Below are 25,159 nucleotides of genomic sequence, written 5' to 3'. Positions count from 1 at the left end.
CACACAGCACTCTCTATGTGGAGCTTCCAACAATTGCAATTGCCTATGTCAATCCCAGGAGTATTGTCTGTTCTTTCCATCCTTCTGTCACTCACATAATCCTGTTGTGTTATAGTACAATGGAAATATTATTTCAGAAGGTTGAGGAGCAACCTCACCTGCAGAGGCACCAGAGGACAAACCCAAGTCCACAGTAGGGGTCCAAGCAGATAGCGACTTCTCTGGAGGGATAAAGTTCACATTGCAGCTTAATAGAACGACAAAAGGCACTAGTGGCTGCATGAGACATCTGAAAGACAACAGCAAAGTAATTAAAATGATCAACTATTTCATTTGGAAGGCTCATTCCCAAACTGTGCCAAGTGCTTAAATCAGCTACAGGATAAAGAGAACAAATAAATACTGACTTCGTGCTCAGTGTAAATACACATGTAATTTATAGCTAAGAAAACATAATTTTCCTTCAAGATGACATCCAAACAACCATGAAAAGGGAAGGCAAATAAAATGAATGATAGGTTCGAAGTGAAAGGAAAGAAAGCAAGCTGTGAGTGGCTTAAAGGTGTACTCTAAGGTGTATGCAAAGCTAATGATAACAAGCTAAACTTTCTGGGAGAACAGAGGAATGAATGACTGCAGGATCTGAAGGAAGTATTTTGTTGATCATAAGGAACGTATGTCTAAGTACATATTTTGCAATAAAATAAATATAAATGTGAATGCACATTTAAATTGAAGAGGATTTTGCATGCAAAATGGTACTAAGGACTTAATCATTCAGCGATAAAGATGGCCAGCAAACTTGGCAAAGGTTTTGTTATGGCTTCTTGTTATTCAGCTCCTAACTGAGAAACAGCCACTTAAAACATTGGTAATAAAGATCTCAGAGATAAAACAAGCAGAAAGCAAAAAATAAAAAACCTGATGAAAAGGAAATTCTTTTTTTCTAGTATTAGGATGTTTCCCACACTCACTTGCCCTGCTTAGAAGTCCTAACTACAGTGGGAACAGAATTACATCTTTTAATCTTTGTCCTTTCTGTTAATAACAAGAAAGATACCCCTGTTAGAAATTTAGCCTGGATACGATTTAACTCCTCTAACCTTTGATCTCAGCCACATACTGAGCTATTTGCCTTATATACTGTTAGAATCAATGGAGGGGAGCAGGTACCTGAAGGTAAAATTTATTTGCTCTTAAAAGTAAACAGGGGAATAAAGTTACAGAAATTATTTTTTCTCCACGGCCAGTGGGGGCCATAACTGAGACTGGACACATACCAAATGATGTAAATGGACCTGCTCAAAACAGGTGCACATGTGGCAATCATCTGCATTCGCAGAGATTCACTCTGCCCTAGCTGAATCAAGACTACTTCCTCACACAGGATTAAACCAACTCTATAGGACCAGAACTGATGTTATTCTGTGAAATTTTACACCATACTAGGTGCAATGTACTGAAAAAGCTGAGAGCAAACGTTAGTGGAATCTACTCCTTCCAAAGGGATTACAAAACATTTATCAACTTTTCAAGGTTTTTAGCCATTTTTTTAATTTAGCACCACTGCATTGTGACTATAAGCCTTGTGGCCTCTTATGATTCTTTCATGATTAAGTAATCACTAGTGATAATCTCATAGATGGTATCTGTTTACATAAACCTGCTGAGTCAGTGATATGGAGGTTTAGTGACCCAGATATCAGAAGCCAATCAAGAATTACTTGGCAGATTTATCTGGATTTCCAGTTATCCACACTAAGGAAAGGTTTACTGACCTGCCCTGGCAGATTTATGTGGATTTCCCTTTATCTAAACTAAGGAAAGGTTTACCAACCTGCCTTGCCTTTGACTATCCTTAAAGCTCTCCATATACTGATTTTGCATAGTTAGTAGTCAGTTTTGCAAGTCTGATAGGGTGGAATTCAGACTTGATTGAATATGGATGACTGTTTCTAAAACAATAATCTAAGACTCCCTTTAAAAGAAATGAAGACATAGGTGACATTCAACCCATTCAAAAATAGATGATTCAGCTAAGTCAGACAAATTACACTCTAAGAGTCTCTGATTGTCTCTGTTCATTATTGAGGAGCCCAATGACTAGTCCACATCTGTAGGCACTGTGGCTATTTAAAGTTAGATTAAATGAATCTTCCAGGAGCAATCAACAGTGACCACCAGCCAGCTCAGCCATTTAACCTTCAGTCAGCCCTCAGGCTGATCACTTCACCACTGTGCTTCAAATTCTCCACCTGAAAACTGGGAAAATGAAGCTTTCTTTGTTCATAAAGTATGCCAAGAGCTGCTGAAAATAGATGGATGATGCCAAAGAGTATGAGGAATTCAATATAGGCTATAAGCAGGATAAGTCAGCAGAGATTGCTGAAGCAATTGTAATCCTGCAACAGACAGGACTAAGGAAGTAAAGGGTTAAGAATAAGAGAGTGATTTAACCTCAGCCTGAATGCTGTTGAAACCAACACAGGAATAACACATATGTTAGCAGGTAGGTAAAACAGCTTTGATGAATCATGGTTAGAAGGTTGAAGAAAATGGCAGAACAGAGATTTGAAGAGCTCAAGATGCCCGAGCTTATCAAATAAATCCATCAATTATGGTTTTGCCGATCACTCTAGTTTTGTACCAGGTGAATATACCAGAGACATCAGTAGTTCCTTTAATTGCATGAAGAAGAAAATATTGAAAACCAATGGCCAGCAGCTGAATTGCAATAAAGATGAAACAATAAATGGGCACTGAAACAAGCAGAAAAAGAATGACTGGGTCTCATTTCCTTCATAAAACGGAAAAAATAGATGTGTCAGTTGAAGAATGCTTCAAGCAGACAAGCTAGTGGGCTATCCATAGGGACATGGGAATGAAACTTGTAGTCTTGAGGAGGGGGAGGTGGGGGTCTAAATTTGCCACACACAGAACCGTAGTGAGTATAGAAGAACTAATTTAATGTTAATGGAATCAAATAATGAGTGCAAGACATGAAGCAATTCAATTTCTACTCCCAAAAATCAAGAGGAGTTACAAGTCAGGAGCAATGTACCGCGTGCCAGCCACCTGTGAAAGCAAGAACGCCAGCTCTGACAAGAAGTCCCTACCTTTACCCCTGCTAGCATGCCAGTTGTGGAGACACTGAAGTCAAGGTAAGCAAGCGTTTCAGGGTTAGAAGGTTTGTAGATCTGCGCAGGCCGCTTCTTTGGCAAATCATCTAGTGAAAACAGAGAAAGAAAATTTGTGGATCTTACTCCCATGACAGACAGACCTGAGAGCTTGACAAATACAGTGACAAAAGAAGGCACAGAGGTCCCCTAGCCTTACTACTCACCCGTATCTAGTACTGGAGGCCATGTCCTGATATCCACTGCTGCTGCCGCCTCTCGTGACCTTAACAATTTACATATTAATTGTGTAGTCATTAAGCAGGCAGAGCGGCTCACCTAGGAATTAAAGAAATAAAAATAACGCAATGGGATAGTGATTAATTCTCCCATGAAAATCAGCAAGACTGATTTATTTTCTGCCAAAACAAGACACAGGTATATTAGTCTTATGTTTTCCAGTCAGGAGTGGAAAAAACGCATCTCACAAAGCAGACAGTGTACTGAGAGTTTTACAAACTAGATGAAAATTGCACTTTGAGAAGAGCATTGTAATGAAACTAACAGAACCTTACTAGTGAGAATGTGACTTTTCCATCACATTGTATGTTATCACCCCAGAATGCCAGTACAGAAGACTGTGACCGATTTCCTATGTGGTGATACTATACCTTGTTTTATAAACAGTATTTTCACATAACCTCAAACCTAGCCTGACATTCATATGAATAATTTTACTATCTTAAGTCAATTTTATATTAGCCATATATTTCCAATTCCTGTGCTAGTGATAAACTCCTAGGAACTCTTCTGATATTAGCAAAAGTAGCTCGAGACCAGAAATTGTGAAAGTGGCACTAAGAAATGAAATGGCGAGTCTACTGCAAATACCATCTGCACTGAATTTCAGATGACATATGCTGAAGGTATTCTTTTATATTTGCTATTTCTAAAAACACAAGAGTAGCAACTACAAGAATATTTCTTACTGATTATAACAATTAATGTAATTAAGGAAATATTAAAATATAAATATGAACACAGTCACTGAAGATGATACAGAAGAAAACTTGAAAACACAGCATCATTCTTCTTTCCCTCAAACTTTGAGAATCTGTGCAAATATTGCTAAGAGTATTTTTTTTTAAGGAATCTGAAACATTTCATTGCATGCAAAATTTCCAATGTTCAACCTCAGGACATCATTAACCACACGTACACTAAATTTTACCACTGAAAAGAACAGATCAGCTTCTGTAATCTCAAGGAGATCAGCTTTGCAGAGCCCATGAGGACATTAGAAGCATACAAGCACTGATCCAATCTCTACTCACTTCCTTAGCTGCATAACTTGCCTGTGTGGACAATCTAAATATTACGCATTTTCAGGTGTCTGCTCACCTCCACAATCATCTTCACTGTGGGTAATGTGGTCGCTATGTTCTGGGGATGTGGAGGTCGAACTGTTATTGGCACACAGCCTGCATACAGGCATCCATAAAATGCAGCAATCAGGTCTATTCCTGCATGAAGAACAAAACAAAAATCCTCCCCTGAAAATCAAATCATTTAATCACAGACACCTATGTCAGCATAAATATTACTTGGAACTCAACTCAGAAGGTTAAATGAGTGACTAAGCCCTTCAACAGACTTCTTTTTCAGCCCCTTGTCAGTATTTGTTCAGCTTCGCTGATTCCTTTCAATTTTACTGTTCTTCTGAGCATGAAAAACCAAAGGCGACACACAAAGCTGCAGTCAGATATCATTATTTAGGTGAACTCCATTTTTATGATCAGGAGGTAACCTGTTAAAAAGACTGATTTCTAAAGATTAATTATCTTCTTAAATTCACATTTTTAGACAAATGGAAGTCTACAAGAAGAGGGATGCCCTAGCAAATGGAAGAGATGGCATGATGCCTGTTCCCATGAGCTGCAGAAAGAACATCTAGAGTTTTCATTAAATACTGTCTTTCTCGTGTCATATTAAACCTCATATATCCAGCTTTGGTTTTTATCTATCTGAAATTTTACAGTAAAATGGGGATTTATGATTTTGAAATCCTGCTTCTAACATAAAATTAGGCATTGTTCTATGTAAATATTGACTGTAGGTGACAGACTGTGGACAGCACACTTCAGGCTACCTAAGGAGGCTGAAGAGACCACAATATAATCATCCCTTGCATACTGTTGTTTGATAGCTCCCTGCTGCTGTACACAGGCTCTGATAAGAAGACAATGGGGGCTGGTTTATTCTTTCAGCAGAAAAAGATCTGGAGTACTGGTAGGTTATTGTTCCTTCAATAGAACAGAAAGAAATGTTTCATTCGTGGCGAAGAAAATAAAAATGTAAGTTTAAAATACAAGTCATCTTTTGTAGGTTTTATAGGAGAAATTACTCCTATAAAGATTTAACCAGGATCTTGCAGCCTTTACAAACCAAATATCACAATACTGACGTTAAATCAGACTGTTTACTGCACCAACACACATGAAACTCTTAAGATAAAAGAGCAGCACTAGATCAGAAATAATTTCAAGCAAATGTCAAACATGGTACCAGTTAACACAAGCTTAAAAGCCCTTATGTCAAAGGAAGGAAATATAAGTGACAGAGAGCTGTTTCAGGTTAAAGATCTATAGAGAAAACACTGACTATAACTTGGTATTTCTTAATCATCTGCTATTTACTCATCATATTTCTACTCTAAAAAAAACCAAGAACCATGGATTACTTTCTAGGTATTGCTGCTTTACGCTTATGAAATGCAGAACTTCCAGGAGGGAATTCAGTAAGTCAGTCTAAGAACACTCAGCAGATGGAATATTTTAGCAGAAATGTGTGCTCATAAAATAGAATATTTCCAGTAAATTAAAAGAAAAGCAGTAATTAAACTCGACTGCTTATAAAAGACAGAAGGTTTTAATAATGCAGGTTAATCTTAAAACTGAACCCAAAGAAATAATATCCATGAGCATGTGCAGAGAGAAATGATTTTCAATATTTTCAACTAACTTTGAAGAATGTATATAAGGCAAATATTCTGTGTTTTGCCAATTAATATGGTTTCCATTTGGTAAAACCACCAATGCAGTACCATCCTAAAAGATCCTGATAAACTTTTGGGACTATCAAGGTACCGAGCACAGCAGCTCTTTACCTGGTGGGTAAACCAAAGCCACATGGTCTCCATCTTGTAAATGTCCCCTCTCCATCAACATAACAGCTATCTTCTCGGCTCGTTTATGTAGCTGGACGCATGTAAGCGAGTTGGCTATTGTTCCCTGCAAAGGAAGAAAGATAGATGTCACAGAAGATAATGCTATTTGCTGAAAATCTTATTTTCCTTTGCACCTTAGAAGTTACTGGATGAGGGGCAGCCACGTGTCATGTAATTAACTTAAATATTGAAACCTTCAGCCTTATGTCAAACTGTAGCTGGAAAGAGACAAGATGTTTGTCGAGCAGAAGAACATTCTCCATTCCTCCCTTGTAGCTTCTTTAGCTACACCAAAGGAGTACAGTAGTAGACTAAATACCCTGCCCGTGTAACCAGGACTCCTTCCCCTGCTATACAGGCAGCGTTCTTGCTTCAGCCAGGAAAGTGCCTTTATGGTCTCTGCAGCAATCTGGAGAATCTTTGGAGAGCAATCCTGAAAATTGCACTTTATTGTCTGCATGCTGGAAGGAAGCCAAATGGCACAGCAGAAATTTTTTAAAAGACAAGAGATAAAAGACACGGGAGAAAACAATGCTTTGTGACGGGGACAATAATTAGTTTGGAACAAAAGCTAAGCACATGCATATAAATTAAATAGAAAAGAAAGGCATTTGTTGAATTTGAGTAAGTCAGCATGAAAAAAAGGGGAAATGACAATATGCTACAAAGTCTGGCAATTCACATAGTGCTACAATGCTTTATACTGGATGACTGTTATGGTTCTTGCATTTGCTTGAAATATGTATGTGTGTGTGTTTATGCAAACACACACACAAATTAACTTTTAGAGATATAAATACATCTGTACCACAAAATTAACTACCACATTTGATACCTCAGAAAAGAAGACTAAATGTGAATATGTGGGACAGACTGACTGTGCCTAGAGCCAGGTCTGGTCAGAGATAAAGGGACAGGGCAGTACAGGAAGGGCTGCACCTCTCTGCCTGCATACCTGTTCTGTGAAAAAAAGAGGATTTCAGTCTCCAGTGCTGTGATATACCTGGCATTTATCACAAGAACTAAGTTCAATTAAAAACAGAGAAGCTGAAGAAATTGGGGAGGGGGAAATGGTAAGAAAATATATACACTTAAAAAGAACAGTGAATCAAAAATGCAATGGAATGTAATATAAAATACTGTATCACTGTCCTTAGTAAGAGAGAAAGCGATAGCGTCTTCTGTTCTAAATAAATAATCTTTACACTCTATATTAACAAGGCAAGAAATAATAAGCATTTGGCTTAATTGCTGGTTTCTAACCACCACTCCAACACACCACCGCCGTATTTATTGACCATGAGCTTCAGAGACGAGAAAGCAGCTTGATAAAGGTACAGCATTGGAAGTAGTGGCATGCTACCAGGAATCACTTGGCATTTACAGACTTTATATCAAACTATACACAAACTCAAACACTGCTAACGAAAAGGACAATCCTGATTGCAAATAAGAAGTGGAAAGTCAGGGGTCAGCATTCCTTTTCACCATCTTCAGCAATCCCACTGACTGAAATGCACTTCAGGCAATTTTAGTCAGTCTTCCGAACAATGTGGAGATCACTTTACTAAGAAAGCTTCCTCTAAAGACCTATGAAACTACATAGATGCTGGACGAGAGGTGCCTTCCATCTGTCCAGCACTAAACTTGGCCAAACAGACCTGAGCTCTGGGTGTGGTGTCCTTGTCACTGTAGACCTGCCAGTGGGAATGTGCTCAAACTCTTCACTCATTCTTTCAAAAAACTGCTCGTTTGCATAGTCATAGGAAGAAGGACCTTTTATATCCCCACACACATCAAAAGCACAGGCTCCACTGATACAGAAAAGGAATTGCCACAAATCATGTAAATTTGTGCCAGATGTTTTTACATTTAGAACTTCTGGTACTTGCTGCACGTGAGCCAGTGGAAAGGCAGTGTTCATGTGAAGTGCAGGGAAGGAGAATCCTGTTGCTGGACAAGAGTAATTGGCAAGCATCAGGCAACTATTCCCATCGGGTCTTTTACATGAGATGACCTCATGTGTTGCAATCCTTCATGATACACACTAGAAACAATGCACTGCTCTAACTCTGAAACACTCTAAATTCTCAAAAAGACTGGGTTACAGGAAAACACTAACCACAGTGGACTTCTATTAGTCATCCACTGCAAGATGCCTTGATGTTTTAGAACAAAGTGTACAGAACATGTGCAAGGAAGTTAAAAAGGGAAAAAGTTACAGACCAGAATTTAAATTCAAGATGGGCAATAAAACTTGCCTATGTTAAAACACATCAAACCTGTCACTCCCTTCCATAAAACATTAACTCTCTCCACAAAGTATTACATCTCTCAAACAAATTTCACATAAGACACCCTACACTGAGAGCACTAAAGAAGCAGAGAAACTGGATTTTAGAATTTAACTGTTTTTCACTTCTATGGAATGATAAATTATTTTGTTAATCCTTGTTTTTCACATTGTGTTCTTCCCTCTCACTGTCCCCAATCTTCTGCCAGCATGGGAAGTCTGACTTTATTTAAAGCTCAAAAGAAATAGTCTGTGTGGAGGAGATGGAACAGTACTTATCACTTTCTTTATCACAGCACCTTTCTTCCTAACTCACAAGACCAAACAATGCACTATATTAATGGTGTAATATTGAATGTATAAAACAGCATTGCCTCTGAAGGTTTTACTTTGCCACAGACAACTACATTACTACTTCACTAATATCTGTTATGTTGCACATGTTCACCTAATATTAGCTATTAATCTGAATCTAAAAATGGTCATTTATTGACTTATTAGTAGCCTCAAACTGAACCTTGGTATCAGCACTGTAATATGGGCTGAGGAAGCACATCCTACAAATACAGCAAGTTGTCACTTCACAGAGGTTCACAAAGTACTGGAGGTTTAAGAACCCGTCCAAGGTGTGTAGGGACCACACAGGATGACACCACCAGCTACTCCAGGTGGCCCAAGGCAATGAAACTATTCCAGGTGCTTCCTCTCCTGGACACCCTCATACATTACGTATGTTTCCCAGTTTTGACAGATGTGTCTTGATGTACTGTGGTGGGATGATTTGAAATCAAGAATTTCATTCTCTACAGCGCTCTTGGGAATTACTGGATTGTTATCTACAATCATCTAGGAAGTCTGTAATCAGTGACTCTTAGTAAAGACAAGTTCTATACCACGTAACATATTAATTCATTTTTGATAAGCAATGAAATGCTGTGACAGGCTCGCACCTCATGTCAGCTATGTAAAGAGATTTATTAGTGATCCTCTGCAGATTTGGTTGGACTCTGGAAATACCTTTTCTTCTCCTCACCTACTTTCCCCATTCTCACACCTTCCCCAGATGCTCCAGCCTCAAAACCAAACCCCACTATTTTATTTAGGGAAAATGCTTTGAATTTACCAAGACCGTGCTTTTTGAATTGGAAGTCAGGATGGTGTGCAGTAAACACTACTCTTTGGGACAGAAACAATCAGTATTGAAATAGATTCACAGTGTCAGCTCACCTACAACATATACGTGGTGGATAAAGAAATGAGAATTGTGTCAGGTGCAGTCTGATACAAAAGCAATCAATATTTTGACAACTGGCTATGATTATTCTCTTTTACTCTCTGCCTCAGTGAACATAACAGTTAGGTATTAACAGGAAAAGAAGCAGAAAGGTCATGTTCAGCCATAGCATAAGCAGGTGCAGCAGAAATACCAGCCTGCCATTGTCCATACTGCAACCTGACAGAGTAACCCTCTCAGCTTCTTACCCTGCAGTTGAGTAGAGTGTAAAGCACATGGTCAGGAGTGGTCTGAGCTCTCCACTGCAACACTTCTGAGAGGAAGAGGAACTGAAATAAAGCATAGGTGTAGTCATGAAACTAAGCAACTTTTTACCTTTTTTTAAAAAACATAACTATTTTTGCTAGTTTGGCCATGTCTTTCTTATTTACATACTAGATTTTACATCAATATTGAGAAGCACTAAGCATAAATTAATTCTCTTGTCATGACACATATTTATAGCAAGGTGCTTTTGCATGGTATTAGCAGACCCTGGAAATAAAGTCATTGCTGGGATTAGGACACATAACTACACACACTTTCAAAGCAATAAGCTAGTTCTTATGGATTTCTGAATTTAAGCATAATTTTTAATTCTTTAGCTTCCTCTCTTTTATCTTACTATAAATATATAGCTATTTAAACAGCTTAGAACTTACTAATTTAATTACTCACATAAGCCCCCCAAATAGCTGAATTTCAAGTTAATTTTACAGGATTAAAATAACAACAAATAAGGTCAGGACCACATATGCAAACAAAATTCCCTGGACTCCACTTGAACTAGTAAAAGGATATAATAGGGGATGATTTCTGGCAGAAGTCTCATTAACACTTTCCACCATGTTCATTCTGTTTCCCCATGTACACTTATATTAAATAAAAAAAACCATATAGGTGAAATGCAGCGATCCCCCCCTCACATCTACTTTGTATTTATCTGTAAAGGGGGTTCTGAAATACTTTAATGTGAATTAGAAAAAGCAAACAATGACTTGTGCAAGAATAACAATACTCTCTATGTACTGTGAAGTATGCCAATGCTACTGATCTAAATATAAGCCGTATCAGAAAAGTTTTGCTTACCTTTCTGGCTTGGTCATTATCTTCTATTTGCCCCAAATCTCTGCCACTGGCCTGTGCAATTCTTTTTCCAGAGACCAAGTTCCCCACCATCACAGAGGCAGGGCCAATTTCTAGAATAAATGAGAAATGTGCTAAGTGCAATAAAAATCCTTTACTTGTGGATGAAAATTCTTTTTATTTCTTTCGCACTAAATGGTATTTTCCTTACTGCTATCCACAACACCAAACCCTGAGCTCATCTCTGTTGATACAAAGTTCGGTTGATGGAACAGAAGTAGCTGGAAGATATGTAGGTCTGGATTTATCCTCTCTAAACGTATCTAACTGAGGAGACCATTTAGCATGGGCTCCCTTCAGACAGAGACGTGTCCTGTCTGCCTTGATAAGCGGAATCCTTGGAAAATTCAGCTCCTAATTTAAGCGTGTCTATTCAAGTGCCTAAAACCAGATGAGATGTATCCAGGCTTCAGGGACAATGTTCCTATTTCTCTCTTGTGTTTCCTAGGCTAAGTTGCATCTCTGTTAGCAATTCTGTAACACTATAGACCTGAAGTGACAAGGATTAGGAAGGCAGATGGTCCACGTGATAAAATATATGCAAGTCCTTTAGCACAAGCCAGAGACTGAAGAATAATAATTTAACTTTAGAAGAAAGGAAGATGTAAAGGCTGACACTTCTCCATGAAGTAGATTTTACTGATGTTTTGTTGCTGCCATTAGGGAAAAATACCTGTCTCACAGATACCATTTATACTCCTGTTACCATTTGTTTTCTGCTTCTCCAATGTGGATTACTGATTAAATGCAATTGATACCAGGCTTTACTTCTAGTCTATGATGTCCAAGCTTAACCTCAGTGATGGTATGTGGTATAAGTGTCAAAACATGACATGCCTAAGCAATCAGATAATCTACAATAAACAACATCCACAGACTACTCCGCTTTAAAAAGATTAAAGCAATATATCCTCTAGGTATGTCATGACTATGCAAAATGGGAGAATGTGAAGCTATCAGTTTGATTTCTGTGTTTCTGGCATTGATTTATCTTAGTGATATATAGTGTATTCATAATATACCTGTAAGTTTCTCCATTCCACTGACCCTAATTCAGTGATTACTTAGCAAAGCAGAACGGAAATACCAAAGTGAGCACTGCAGATAAAGGCTTTGTTGCTTTTGTTAAGTTAGTAGAAGTCACTGTTGGCCTCTGACAGATCCAGTATCCACAAACTGAGACTATGGTTTTGATTTCTAAAATATTATCCAAAGATTTTAAATAAAGAAGCAAGCTTACAGTTTTGGCAAACTTGCACTGAATCATGATGGACAGTCCCCATATTTGAGATCCAGAGGGTATAAACACTTCATATTCTGAGCTGGTTTTCAAAGTGGAAAGTAACCAACACTTAGTCTAACACAGCTGAACTCAGTTCTTAAATGGAAGGACACAGAAATCCTTGAAATGAATCTTACTAAAATCTGCAATTGGATTAAAAGTGAAAATTATGCTGAAAAAAATTCTCCTTCTTTGAGCGTGAGTAACCACCAACAGGACTGCAGCAGGCTAGGAGGGCTTTCTCAGTCATTTGAGTCAGTATCTTGCTGTACCATTTCATGCAATATTATTTGTAAAGTGGAAGAACTTCTGAAGAACCATCTTAAACCTTGATTTTGCTACATACAGTACCATGAATACATAACACTAAGTCATGGTGCTTTACCTGGTTGTTTTTGCCTTGGTTTAGGCAGGTTTGTTACACACGTGTGGGGACACATCAGCACATTACAAGGATGTAGTGATCCTTCCAAGAAAAGCTGTTTGGTTTCTGACAGGTGTATTCCTCCCAGCGGCGTCTTGGGAAGTGTGTTTGCTGGTACGAGTGCTAAGCAGTAGACTCCCACTTGATGAATACTGTCAATAGCCTAAAAAGAGCAGGAAGTCTTTTAATGAAAGACTAATTTATCATCATTCTAATAAGCACATGTTGTGCTGAATTACTGCATAAAGCAACCCTAATAATTAACTGGCAATGGAAAGCTACTTCAGCAATGTCAGTGATGAGGAGGTTCTTTTCAGTGGGAACAGGTGGACGGAAATGTAACACTGATGTTATTACACTCATTTCAGAAGATAAAAAAGCAAACAAAAACCTGGTGATAAATACAGAGAAATCTATTACAAAATGCTACCTAGGCATCCCTCTCAAGCACATTTTAGTAGCATGTATCCTCAAAATTTATTACAAAGATGGGCTGGCAACCCATGTGAAACTCCTATTAACCTGTGCACTCCTCAGAATTAAAAGTTCAAAGGACTCCTATCAATTTAAGATCCAGTCCATACTGTAGAGCAAAGAAAAATTTCAAAGGTTGCATGTACATCACCATATATCTGCTAATGCATGTAGCTTATGAATTTTTAAATGTTTTCCAAGAGAATGACTGTTTCACTCCCTGATTACTGTGTAGAAGACTGTCAGGGAGGAATGGGAAAGGAGAATAATAGAAGGGAAAACTGTGAAACTATCCACTTAAAAAAAAGGCTGTTGAATGAAAATCTGAAAACTAAGCATCTTTGACTCTTACAGTAACCACGTCCGCTGTCTGACAAGTGAAGTAAACTTCAATTTCTTTCAAGAAATCTTTAATGTACAGTATCTATGTAATTTATTTAGGTAAACATGAATATACCTGCACTTAAGATTTTAATTCCATACACATTTTAACTAGTTATTTTCTTTACATTGTAACAAAAATCGCAGCAATTGAGTTGGAAAAACAATTTCAGACATCCCTGCACATGAAACAAATGAAACAATTGCAGGCAGCATCTCTAATGAGTAGTTAAATGTTCAAAAATATAACTTACTTAACTTGTGTTTTAATTTTTAACTGTGAGAAAATGCATGCATACATCTATTGCCTTGAAGATACAATCTATATTCTGAGAACCAAATAATCATTTATAGTTATGTACTTAAGTGCAGACCAATAAATTACTGATTACTTCTACAGAGACTCTAAGTAATACTTTGTTTTGGCTTCTGTTTATTTTGATTTGATTGAAAAATTTCCTAAGAAAGAATAATAAAAGTTACTCATTTTACAAACACTGCAGTTTTAGTAGTGGTAGATCTCACAGCACTATTGGAAGACCTTGCTACTGGTCTGCCAACACCTTACCTGAAAGATGTCTCATGTTTCTGGTGAAACCATCATAACCTCCTAATCTAATGTTATTCGTAGGTTCTGAAAAGCAGTGATAAATCATAGGACCCTCATCTGACATCAGCTTAAAGGGAAAGAACTACGCAGCAAGTAAACACTCTTTTTCATATGTAAACCAGCATGGATCCTAGAGTTGGTAAATGGCAAGCAATACCCAGCTGGGGTGGGATAGAATGTTACATAAAATGATTCCTCAGTGACTTCCAAACTGTTTCCTTATAGCTACCTCTGCAGCACAATGCCTGATAAAACGTCACGGGTCATCCAAAATAGTCATCTTTCACACTTTCAAATTTGACACATTTCTGAAGCAGGGAACAACTTTGCTTCACAAGGGTGAGAACTGATGAACAGAGCCTTAAAATTTTAAGAAATAAGAGTACCAGTGAGTTTTAATACTGCTGGCATTTATGCCTCTTGATGAGATGGCTTTGTTTTTGAAAAGAGCCTGCCCAGTCAGAGAAAATATATTAAAGATACCAGAATTTGCAGAGAGACAGATTGTTATGTTGTTCAAGCTAAGAAAACATCTCATTATGACAAAATTCTCCAATCAGACACTCTCCAGTTCTGCAGTAGGTCTCCTGGCTCTGTCTAGTCCTCTCACATCCTGGCAGTGTGACAGCACTGCTAGAAGTAACATCCAGTCTGCCACGTACAGGAACCACAACCTCAGAATGGTCAGTTTGCAGCAGTCTGGGAGCTGAATGAGTATCTAGGATCCATCTGACAGAACTGCTAAATGACCTGGGATCTGCATTCACACTGTCACTAGAATACCCTCCTCCTTCTCCACTACTCTCAAGAAACTTTATAACGAGCCTGACTGCTGACTCCCAACCATGCCTCTGCTAAAACCCACAGATGCAGTTCAGCATAGTCCCATTTGTACAGCAGCTCTACCATCCTTCAGCCTTCTGCTGAAGAGCAGGAAGGGTCAGGGAAAGTCAGAATAAGGTGCAACCCACTGGAAAGAAGTTCTACAAATCAATGCAGCTCAACTCTATGTAGGAGATGCAGAGACACAGCAAGGCACTGCAGAAGCAGGCAGCGTAGGGCAAGTCTAGCACAGGGGGTCAGTTGAGTCTCATAAATATCATCAGAAATGAGTGGCAATTCAGTAGAGTTTCTTATCATGGATGTCATTGAGAGTCATGACACATCTGCAGTATTGTTATTTGCTTATCACTAGCAGATGATTCAGATACAACTGGTTACCATTTCCTGACATCTGTCATTAAAAAAATCTGATTGAGAAGGAGGCACAAAGCATCCTACATCTTCCTGGCTTCTGTCCTCTACTTCTTCTCTTGGCTGAAGTCAAACCAGAAACTTCTTGTTCACATAGTAATGCACATCTGAGTTGCAGACTTCACACACGGCTGATGAAAGCAGCCACACATATTTGCACTTTGATATATACGGCCTACCATTCTCAGACACTGCTGTGACTTGATCATACTCAGAATAATAGGACTGACTTTTTGCAGGAGTAACTTGACACAGGACTCCCACAAAGTTCAGTACTGAATTCTACCGGCTATGATGGTCTAAGACACGATTTCTGTAAAAGTCACAAAAATGCTCAGCTGACAAACAGAAGTGTAGGTCCAGAGTTTCAACCTTTTCTTTAGGAGGTTATTACTTGATAAAAATTACCAAAGTACTGGCAAGTCAAAAGACCTTCCTTCCAAAATAGGTTGCCCTAGGTGTTACTAGGTGCTTCAAAAGCTTTCCGTTTGATGGAAAAACTACAGGTTCTAGCTTTTCTTCGCAATAATTCAAATCTACTATGAATATGAGATTCCTCTAGATGTTTGAAATGTAGCTAATATTCTAAACCAAGAGAGCAGATAAGCCTGCCTTGAGATGGATGAAATCTTATTTGTTAAATTTCTTCAAGGACATGGAAGACAGATTCCATTTCTTATTCAGTACAAAGTAATAATGAATAAAATCACCTTCTCTGAATTGCATGGGATCTTTCCCTTTGGCTCGTGGGTAAAACAGAAAAGGTGTTTGCAATATTTACCTGAGAAGAGTACTTCAGGAAGGATAGAAAGGAGGATAAATAAGGGAAGCGGAAGCAACAGGTGAGCAGCTGTAGAAAGACCTAAAACTATTTCAAAAGGCAGCAACACAGAGACTTCATTTAACTACATCTCCACTAAACCTATCGCTTTTGAGTGAGAATTGGCTTAACCATGGAGACTGAGAAGATAGATGACTGCTATCTAAAGTTTCTATTTTTTTGCCTGTGAACATCTGAGTTGAAAAATCTTTGGCTATAGTAATTATATTGGTCTAACTTAGACTGATATTTGTAAGGAGAAGATCACTATTCTTTTAGTATTCAGTAGCTTTTCTCTTCTGCTCGAAGTGTCCATAACACCATCAAGGTGGGTTTCATCACAGTTGCATGTGCCTTGCATGATGCATGAGACAGCTAGAATGGGATTCCTTGCAACAGGTGTCCTTTATGCAGATAACCTCACTGTAGATACCTATATCTAAGCTTATCAATGAACTCCTTTTATTTTATTGAAAAGAAATAGGCATTTTTAGGCTGTATTTTATTCAGTTTATTTTAGCTATTGAAATTACTGACTAGAAACACATAATTCTCTCTAACTGATTAAAAAATATCTGGAGATCTAGCTCAGATAATGTGTGTCTACTTTTGACGAGGCCAACTCTGTATCAGTGCTCTCTACTGTCAAAAAGGAGATTTTGGTAGCTTTTGACAGTGTGAAATACATTAATTCATTACCTTTTTGAAATAATGAATGACCATATCTTTATGAACCATATGCTACTCTCTCCTCGCTATTACATACTTCAATTCATCCTTGTTTTCTTACAGTATTCTGATTTCAAGAAGGATTCCTCTCTAGTTATGTGTGGCCCAAACAGGAACTGTCACTCAGAAGAATCTAATTTTGTGCTCATTAAGTGCAAATGTAACTGGACGTGGACTTAAAATTACTCAAAGACAAATGTCAGTTACCTTGGGGGCCTGAAAGATCAATAAAAAGAAAATAAAGCAGGAAAAATAGCTTCCAAACATACATAAAGAGCATTACCTGGAGAACTCTACTCATCCATTGAAAACTGTCTTCCTCTGTGGAATCTGGCCTTTGCTCAGCAACAATAACTATCCTTTCATCATGCAGCACGCTCACTGAAAACACTGCTATTCTATAGAAGAGAAGAACAGAAAAGTATTTAGACCAGGAAAGATGGAAAAACCTGTCTTCTGAGATAACTCTCCATAATATGATTTTGTTATTACTCAGACAACTAGTGCATAAATCAGTATTTTATTTATGGGAAGAGCAACAATAATAGTTTTGGATTCTGGAGGAGAAATAGGGGACTTTGTTCTAGAATCTTGTAAAAGCAGGAATAATGTCACAGCAGGGCTGGAGAAGTGACCCTTCCTAGCATAAGAAAAGCCTTACATTTGGGTCACACTAAGGTGGTTGTTAAACTGCTGTATAACAGCCAGCATAATCACCTTCTCTGGCCCCATCTTAAAAGAAAGTAATTGCAACACCATTTGGTGAGTGGTCTGCCATGTGATCAAGTGTAAGCACATGCTACTGCATTAGGCTCTTCAGAAGTTTTAGATATCTCTTGCTCAGTTTCAGCACGTTAGGAAGGTCACACAAGGATTCACCGTCATGTTGAATAGCTTCAGTGTTAGGCATATTGGAAATGTTCAGCTCAGACAGACGGGATTCTGTTAAGTCAACACCTTCAGATTTAACCATCTGTACAACTGGAAATTTTCATAATCACAGTTTTGGAACTCAGTATCTAAAATCTGCCTCAACACTGTCTTAGGTTTCCCTCTGCTGTCTCCCGGTTCTACCAATATAAACAGCATTGGAGGGAAACCACAATGCAGATTAGGCACTGCCTTCTGAAAGCATTTTGCATCACTTACACCAAGTCTAAGCAAAATAACGATTTCTACATAATACAAAAAAAGAAAGCATCAAACCTTCCCCTGTAGACAAATTTCATTGGTTCCACAGCCAGTGCTGTTGCTACAATGTCATCAGCATTATGTCTTCTTCCACTGACGACCATCAACCCATCCATTTTGCCGATAACAAAGACAAGTCCACCTGGTCCTATAAAGCCTAATAGTCCTGTCCTTATAAAAGGATATTCAGTGATAGGGCCACCAGAACTCGTCATAGGAAACACCTGTAGGAGAGACAAACACTGGTCTTCAATTCTATACACAGAAATCAGGCTGTGAAATATTTCAGGCATGCTCTCTCAGGTGGCTCTTCTGGAATTAAGTAAATGGTTGCTGGTGGTGCTCTTGACTCTTCATTGACCCTAAAGGGAGTGTAAGGAAACTCCTAGACTGGTGTGCGAAATTTTCAGTACCTGAGTTCCAGCAAGTTCAATCCCACTCTGTTTACCACACACATTTTCCCTAACCATGGCCCTGTAAGTCAATTATGACACTAAAAAATATATTTAAACCAGCATAAACAGTAATGAAAAAAAAAACCTGCTGTGCGAAGTGCAGATAACTTGCTATGTATAGGCTACTGAGAGATTAAATCATAAACATCAAAGTAGAGGTTCTTTTGGTACCTCATGCTCGCTTCCAGCACAGTATAGAGAAATAAGCAGGCTAGAAGCAAACCTATTTTAAGGTACTCTACGTTAATGACTCTTGCAGCTGACCACATTTTTATCTCAGGCCAATTACATCCTCACAATACCAGTGATAATGCCTTCTGTGGCATGTCTAAAAGTAAAAATACAGCCCTACAGGGAACCTCTTTACACGTTTGAACACCAGACACATATGTGACTTCCACAGGATAGATTTCTGCCACTTTTCCAATCCTAACTAGCACAGCATTATCCTTCTGGCACGTGAGCTACTTCGAGTTGCATTCTGACAGCCCCATACTTGCCTGTCATCACTTCTTTAATCTGAAATAGTCTAAAGGCAAGTTATTTAAGACAATGGCAAGTGGAAGACCATGGCTATGTAGTGTCCTTCCTTAGTGTCATCTAAAAAGAAAGGTCAAAATCTGCTGCCATATACCTGTGAGTGACTCTTCTTGAACAGATTTAATGCTTATACATCCTCAGCCATAAGTCATTTCAGGAACACAAGAGACTCTGACTCTCTAATACTTGCAATATGAATTAGCCAGTAAAACAGAAGAGGTGAAGGCTCCTAAGTACATGCTTAACTTTAAAAATGAGTGGTCCCACTCATCCAATGGCCATTTATTTGCTTACCATTAGGAATAAGTCTAAATCTGTCTAAATATGCTGTTAATTTGCAGACCCAGTTATGAATTATGAATGATTTTACATTTATAGCAAGTACTACAAAACTAATGTAAGTACCTTTCTACACTGAAATGTGTCAAATCCAGGATTATCGTTCACACCAAGTACCACCAATTGTACTGGTAGCACAGTAATCAGCTATCAACAAATTTCAGATCACAATATCATAGTAGGAGTCTAGGCTTCAGTAGCAAACGGAGAACTGTATCCACTAGTCTCCATTAATTGTTTAATGTATAGGGTTTACAACATTCACATCTTCATTTGCAGGAGTTATTAGTCATGTTTGGTCTATTAAAAATGGCAATATTAGAACATTTGTTAAGAGAAAAGTAAATGCATTTTTCTTAACTTTTCAACCAACTAATAAAAAATGAAATAAAAATCTCAGCTCAATTTTTTTCAGTATTTCTCTGATTTGCTCAGCCTTTCATACGGGCTTCAGGAGAAGTTAATGATAACAAGTGAGGACGTACAACAGAGCTATCAATACAGCTGTCTGCATTGGAGCTGAAACCTACTGGAAAAGACTCCACAAAGCAAAAAGGCTTTCACCTAAGGGAATTCAAACAAATGGAAGTGGGGACCAATTAGAAAAAGGTATCTTTGCTATTCCTATACCTCTTGAAGACTACATCTGTCAAGATTCTGTATAAATGCAAGCCTTCAATGCCGGCTGTGTTGTGGAAATGTTGGAAATTGCTTTTTAAAGATACCCAGCAGCCTTCCTACTGTTTGCAACAATCAAATTCTGCACGTAGCTAGCTCTTAGACTTGTACAGTATTACCTTTTGAACTTTTTCTTCCTGCTTTCCTCCTGATTGTTTCAGCCTTTGGTAACTTCTTTCCAAAATTAAAATAAAAGCTCTTCAGAGCCAAAACTAAACCCACATAAAGATCTGCTATTGCACTTAATGAAATGCGCTTCAGTGCAGATTATCTGGCTAGAGTACCTGAGGAACCCAGCCACAGGCATTGATTATTACTGCTATTCTGATATTATTACTATCAATATTTTATGTGAAATATTATCTGGAAATAGGAAAAGTTAAAAGGGAAGGATTTAATATCATTTTTTGGTCAGCTTACCTCAAATGTATTTTTGGTCATGCCCGAGAGTCCATAATATGATGTACCTGTTGCAATAGCACATACACAAAGTTCTCCTATTTCATCTGTTTTACAGAGCTGAGGGATTCCATCTGGCTTCACTGAACACATTATAGCTAGAGAGAGAGAGCAAAGGACTTTAAAAAAAATTATAAAATTAACTATGGAATAATATAGATACTGTGGGAAAGACACCATGGCAGAGTTGACATAAACAAATAAATTATATGTAGACTCTAATGTCTAACAATTGGTTTCTTAAACATTAAGGTATTGAACATTATAAAAAGTTATTTATATTACATATAACACACAAAGAATGCAAAGATCTTTATGTAAACTCAGTCTTTATACTGATAATAAAACCTCTTTTGCCTTGCTCTCTAAAATTTTAGTTAGTGTAAATCAAATGACCTAATGGTGTTCTTCATAATAATTAAACTGCTAGGGAGGCAGGCAATCAGGAAATCCACATCTAACAAAGTAGCAAGTAACACCCTGTGTTTTTCATGTGTAAACCATGTGAGTAAGAAGCCAGTATGCTGCTTTAGCTACAGTCCCTGGTGCAGGAGTTCAGCACGTGTAGACTTCGCAGTTAAAAAGAGGATATGATGAACAAGGGAGATCACAAACACATCAGCATGTCTTCTAAGTACAAGTGTAAAGAATCTTGACTGACCTTTCACTTTGAGGATAAACAGGAGCATGTACTTTTATTAAAACTGTCAGAATGTAGTATTAAGGGCAAGATGGCACATCTATAGTCATATCTTATATGAAAACTCTTAGACAACAACCAATGTTATCTTCCCTTATTTTAAGTTGTTCAACTGAAATTTTGTAAGATATGTCAATATATTTTATTCATTTGATGTATAACAGACATTTGCTTATGAAAAACTACAGTATTATCCTTTTCTAGCCCCTAAAACATCTCATTTAAAATCTAGCTCTTATGAAAAATCTTATCTTTAGAAGTTCTGGCTTCAATCTGAATTTATCAACATGAACTGTTCAGTCATACCTCCTCTTTCTAATAACTAGGTGACAGCACAAGATCTTTAGAAAAACATTCTGCAAGGCTTCAGATAGCAATTTTGTTGATCCTCAACATTAGTTATGAAAACTTTCACTACCAAGCCTCATCTGGGTCAGAGTCATGGATATTTATAGCCTCCAGACACTGTACTCCAACCTTCCTGTTTTGTCTATCAGTATCTCACAGTTGAGGAATGGATGTTCTGATGTAGTGGCAGGCTGCTTAAAACATGCTGTTAAAGTGAGCAGAGGCAGCCACTGAGGTAAACAGAGAGAAGAAATCTCAGGGTTGACAAACCATACAGTTTTACAAGGTAATGCTTTTGGACTAAAATGTTTACAAGCACACATGCTCTAATCCCAGCGCTGGTAGTCTGACAGTGAAGTATGCAGACATATGACTTCCTACAGCTAATTACTTAAGTTGATGAATCATAGTAAATTTCAAAGAAAGTTCCTTACCTCCTGGCATCACTAATCCAACATCCTGGACAGTCAGAACAGAAAGCTTTTCTTCAGAGTCCACTCGAATCACTCCATAAGTGAGACCATGCATAGACAGAACTCCTCTTCCTGGTGGCTGATTGCTGTCATCTGTTGGCCTGCAACAACAGGTTGTAACAGCAGTGCACCATCAGGCAGATGTAAGCATTCACTTATTCTTAACAGACTATTACTGCAAATACTCCTCTATTTAGGAGTTGAAAATTTCACCACCTTTTTTCCCTTAGCAGACCTGACAGAATCCTGTTTTTCAGTCATTTCTGAGTAATAATGTCTGTCAGCTCTCCCATTCAGTAGCCACCACACATACACGGCTGCAGAGATGAAAGTAACACCTAACATTTACTCAAAACAGCCTGTATTTATTTTCACGTAGGTTTATAAAGATTGCTTTATTACCCAAGTAAAGGCCTTTTATCTCATTTTAAAAACACTGAAAGGCAGTGCAGATGATGTGGAGGTAAATGCAATCTAAATATTTGGAACTGATCATTAAATGACTTGATAAACTCCCTATAGGTTACCTACTTCAAGAAAATCTAGAAGTATGAAACCAAACTCACCTGCCAGACTAAAGGCCAGAATCTAGCACACTGGTATCAAAGCCAAGATTAGAATACAGGTATGCTGTGTTTAAATCACAGTTATGACTTCCCAATCATTAAGCATTTAAGACTACTAAACAGAAGAAATTGATAGTAATAGATTCACTGCCAAGTGCTGTGAGAGCTGCATGGACTTTACATATTTTAGTGCACACAATTGAACTCTTCCTATTCTAATTTACCACATGAAAATTAAAACAAATCACACCTTCACCAGTACTGGTCAAAATGTTGTGGATGCAGTCTCTCTGTAACACCTCAGCTTGCTCAGATTCACTGCCGAGACACTGTACAATTCCAAAACATCAGCATAAGCTGTCAACTTGTTTCAATACAAAACCACCAGCTGTACCAGTAGTTACCATTACATGTACACAGAGTGTGGCTTGAGCAAATGAATGTTGGCATATGCAAGTTATTAAGTGAGGGGAATATGTCAGGGCTTTTCATGTCCGGAAAAATTCTTACACTGCCTTGCATTCTAAAATCGTACGATCATAGAATGGTTTGGGTTGGAAGGGACATTAAAGATCATCTAGTCCCAACCTCTCTGCCATGGGCAGGGACACCTCCCACTAGACCAGGCTGCTTAAGGCCCCATCCACGCTGGCCTTGAACACCTCCAGGGATGGGGCAAAATGCTAACCTGATGCTGATTTGAGTGTAGATAATGCATCCCTGTAAAGCAGCCAGACTCCAGCTAATTTCAAGACGGATAAAACAACCAATATTTAGTTCAAGATCCTGCATTTTTCCTAAATAGTCCATCATAACACAACTATTTTTAACAGCTAATGTCCTTTAATATGATATTTCTCCTGTATTGTGTTTGAAATACTAGATGGGCCTTAGACAACCATGCTCACGTAAGACCTTGCAGCGATCAGCACTATAAATTTCAATTAATAGGTTTTATGAGGCATATTTCTCAAGTGACATAGTCAACAAAGAAGGATGTGGGCATGCTTGAAAATGCATTAGAGCATAACAAATGGTGCTAGTAAACAAGCAACTGTGATAAATAACATTCCCATCATGTAAAAGGAACTGTCAGTGACATTATTGATCAAATTTCTCTCACTCTTGCTCCCCAAAGCACACATTTCACTGCTCATGAGAAAGGTCTTCTGCAGGCACACGCAGCTTCTCACAACCTCCTAGAAGTAGAGGCACCTAGGGTTTCACCATATACATTTTGTTGCATTACTTATCTAAAGATTGCTAAAAGGAGGAGAGGTAAAAGGTGCAGCTTTGAAAGACACTGGCTGTGTAGGAATGGGGATGCCAGTGAGGGAAGCTAGAAGCACAAGGTCTGCTAGGATCATCTTCAGGGAGTTGTCAGTAGAACTACACTTTCTGTGGCCCGGGTTGAGAAAACAGCTTTTCCTGGGTTAGCAAGAAGTTCCGTGCAACGGAAGCAGGTGTGCAGAAGGAAAGTGTTTGTGCCAAGGACCGGGGTCCCACAGGACAAGCATTTCAGAGCTGCTATTTCAGAGTACTTCTGGTATCCTGGTAGTCTCAGGTGGATCCTTGAAAAAGACACCAGTTAACTGTTCTTGAGCCTCCTCCTGTAGTCAACTAGCTATCTGACACCAAAAAGGAATACAGTCAGAAGACTAGGATGGGGGAGTGAGGTAGGGAGCTAAGCACCTGACACTTATGCATCCTCTAAGAAAGTAACTTGTCAACAACAATCTTGCAATATATGGTATCTTATTTTGTCCTGTGCAAGATATCCACATGGGAACAATCCTAAAGCATCTCTGCCAAGCAGGAGGGAAATGATGAGACATAAATAACCCTATTGCAATGTATTTATAATTTATTTTAAAGTTAGCATTTTTTAATTTTCTTTACACATTCATGTCTAATACTGGATTTGGAATTCTGTAAGACTCCTTGCTAGACAAGATAGATCCTTTGATTAAAGTAGGAGCAACTAAACAAAGATATATTTCCACCTACTTCATATGCAAAGCAAATTTAGCTTAACACAGACAAACCTACCCCTTTAGTTTCCCTAACCATGGAAAAGGGACAATGCGCATCTACTTCAAAGCTGATTTGTTCATATTGAGTAGCTGTAGAGCATTTTGTGAACAGTTATTACTACCAAGCTATTCTACTACTATTTTTGCCAGTCATTTAAATGGAAAAAGATCTGTTCCTAAACTTCAGGACTCCTTAAGCAAGCGGTTTCAGACTAACATGCAATAAACCAAATGGGAATACCAAAAAGAATTATTTGAATGACACATTCCTTTAAATATGAGGCTTCATGATTCAGCTCTAACGCTAGAATACTATTAGTCTATTACTGACTGTCTTTTTCTAAACTAT

General features: G+C 38.2%; 1 protein-coding gene across 5 annotated transcripts in view; it reads right to left on the bottom strand.

Moving 5' to 3' along the window:
• DIP2C (disco interacting protein 2 homolog C) overlaps positions 1-25,159 on the bottom strand; it is a 326,524-nt gene that overhangs the window by 51,336 nt on the left and 250,029 nt on the right. For all 5 annotated transcript variants that reach the window (XM_054058185.1, XM_054058186.1, XM_054058183.1 and 2 more), the window contains 12 exons: positions 22,173-22,312; positions 20,652-20,788; positions 18,235-18,443; positions 17,312-17,426; positions 12,722-12,923; positions 10,998-11,107; positions 10,118-10,198; positions 6,283-6,406; positions 4,518-4,639; positions 3,344-3,455; positions 3,117-3,226; positions 159-289 (listed from right to left, as the gene is read on the bottom strand). In XM_054058185.1, the coding sequence (XP_053914160.1) occupies positions 159-289; positions 3,117-3,226; positions 3,344-3,455; positions 4,518-4,639; positions 6,283-6,406; positions 10,118-10,198; positions 10,998-11,107; positions 12,722-12,923; positions 17,312-17,426; positions 18,235-18,443; positions 20,652-20,788; positions 22,173-22,312 (1,593 nt within the window). The remainder of the gene's footprint in view (positions 1-158; positions 290-3,116; positions 3,227-3,343; positions 3,456-4,517; positions 4,640-6,282; positions 6,407-10,117; positions 10,199-10,997; positions 11,108-12,721; positions 12,924-17,311; positions 17,427-18,234; positions 18,444-20,651; positions 20,789-22,172; positions 22,313-25,159) is intronic.

This window comes from Cuculus canorus, chromosome 2, assembly GCF_017976375.1.
Source record: "Cuculus canorus isolate bCucCan1 chromosome 2, bCucCan1.pri, whole genome shotgun sequence".
Lineage (NCBI taxonomy): Eukaryota > Metazoa > Chordata > Aves > Cuculiformes > Cuculidae > Cuculus > Cuculus canorus.
Note: the sequence above shows the minus strand (reverse complement) of the source record. Positions and strands in the feature narration are given on the sequence as shown.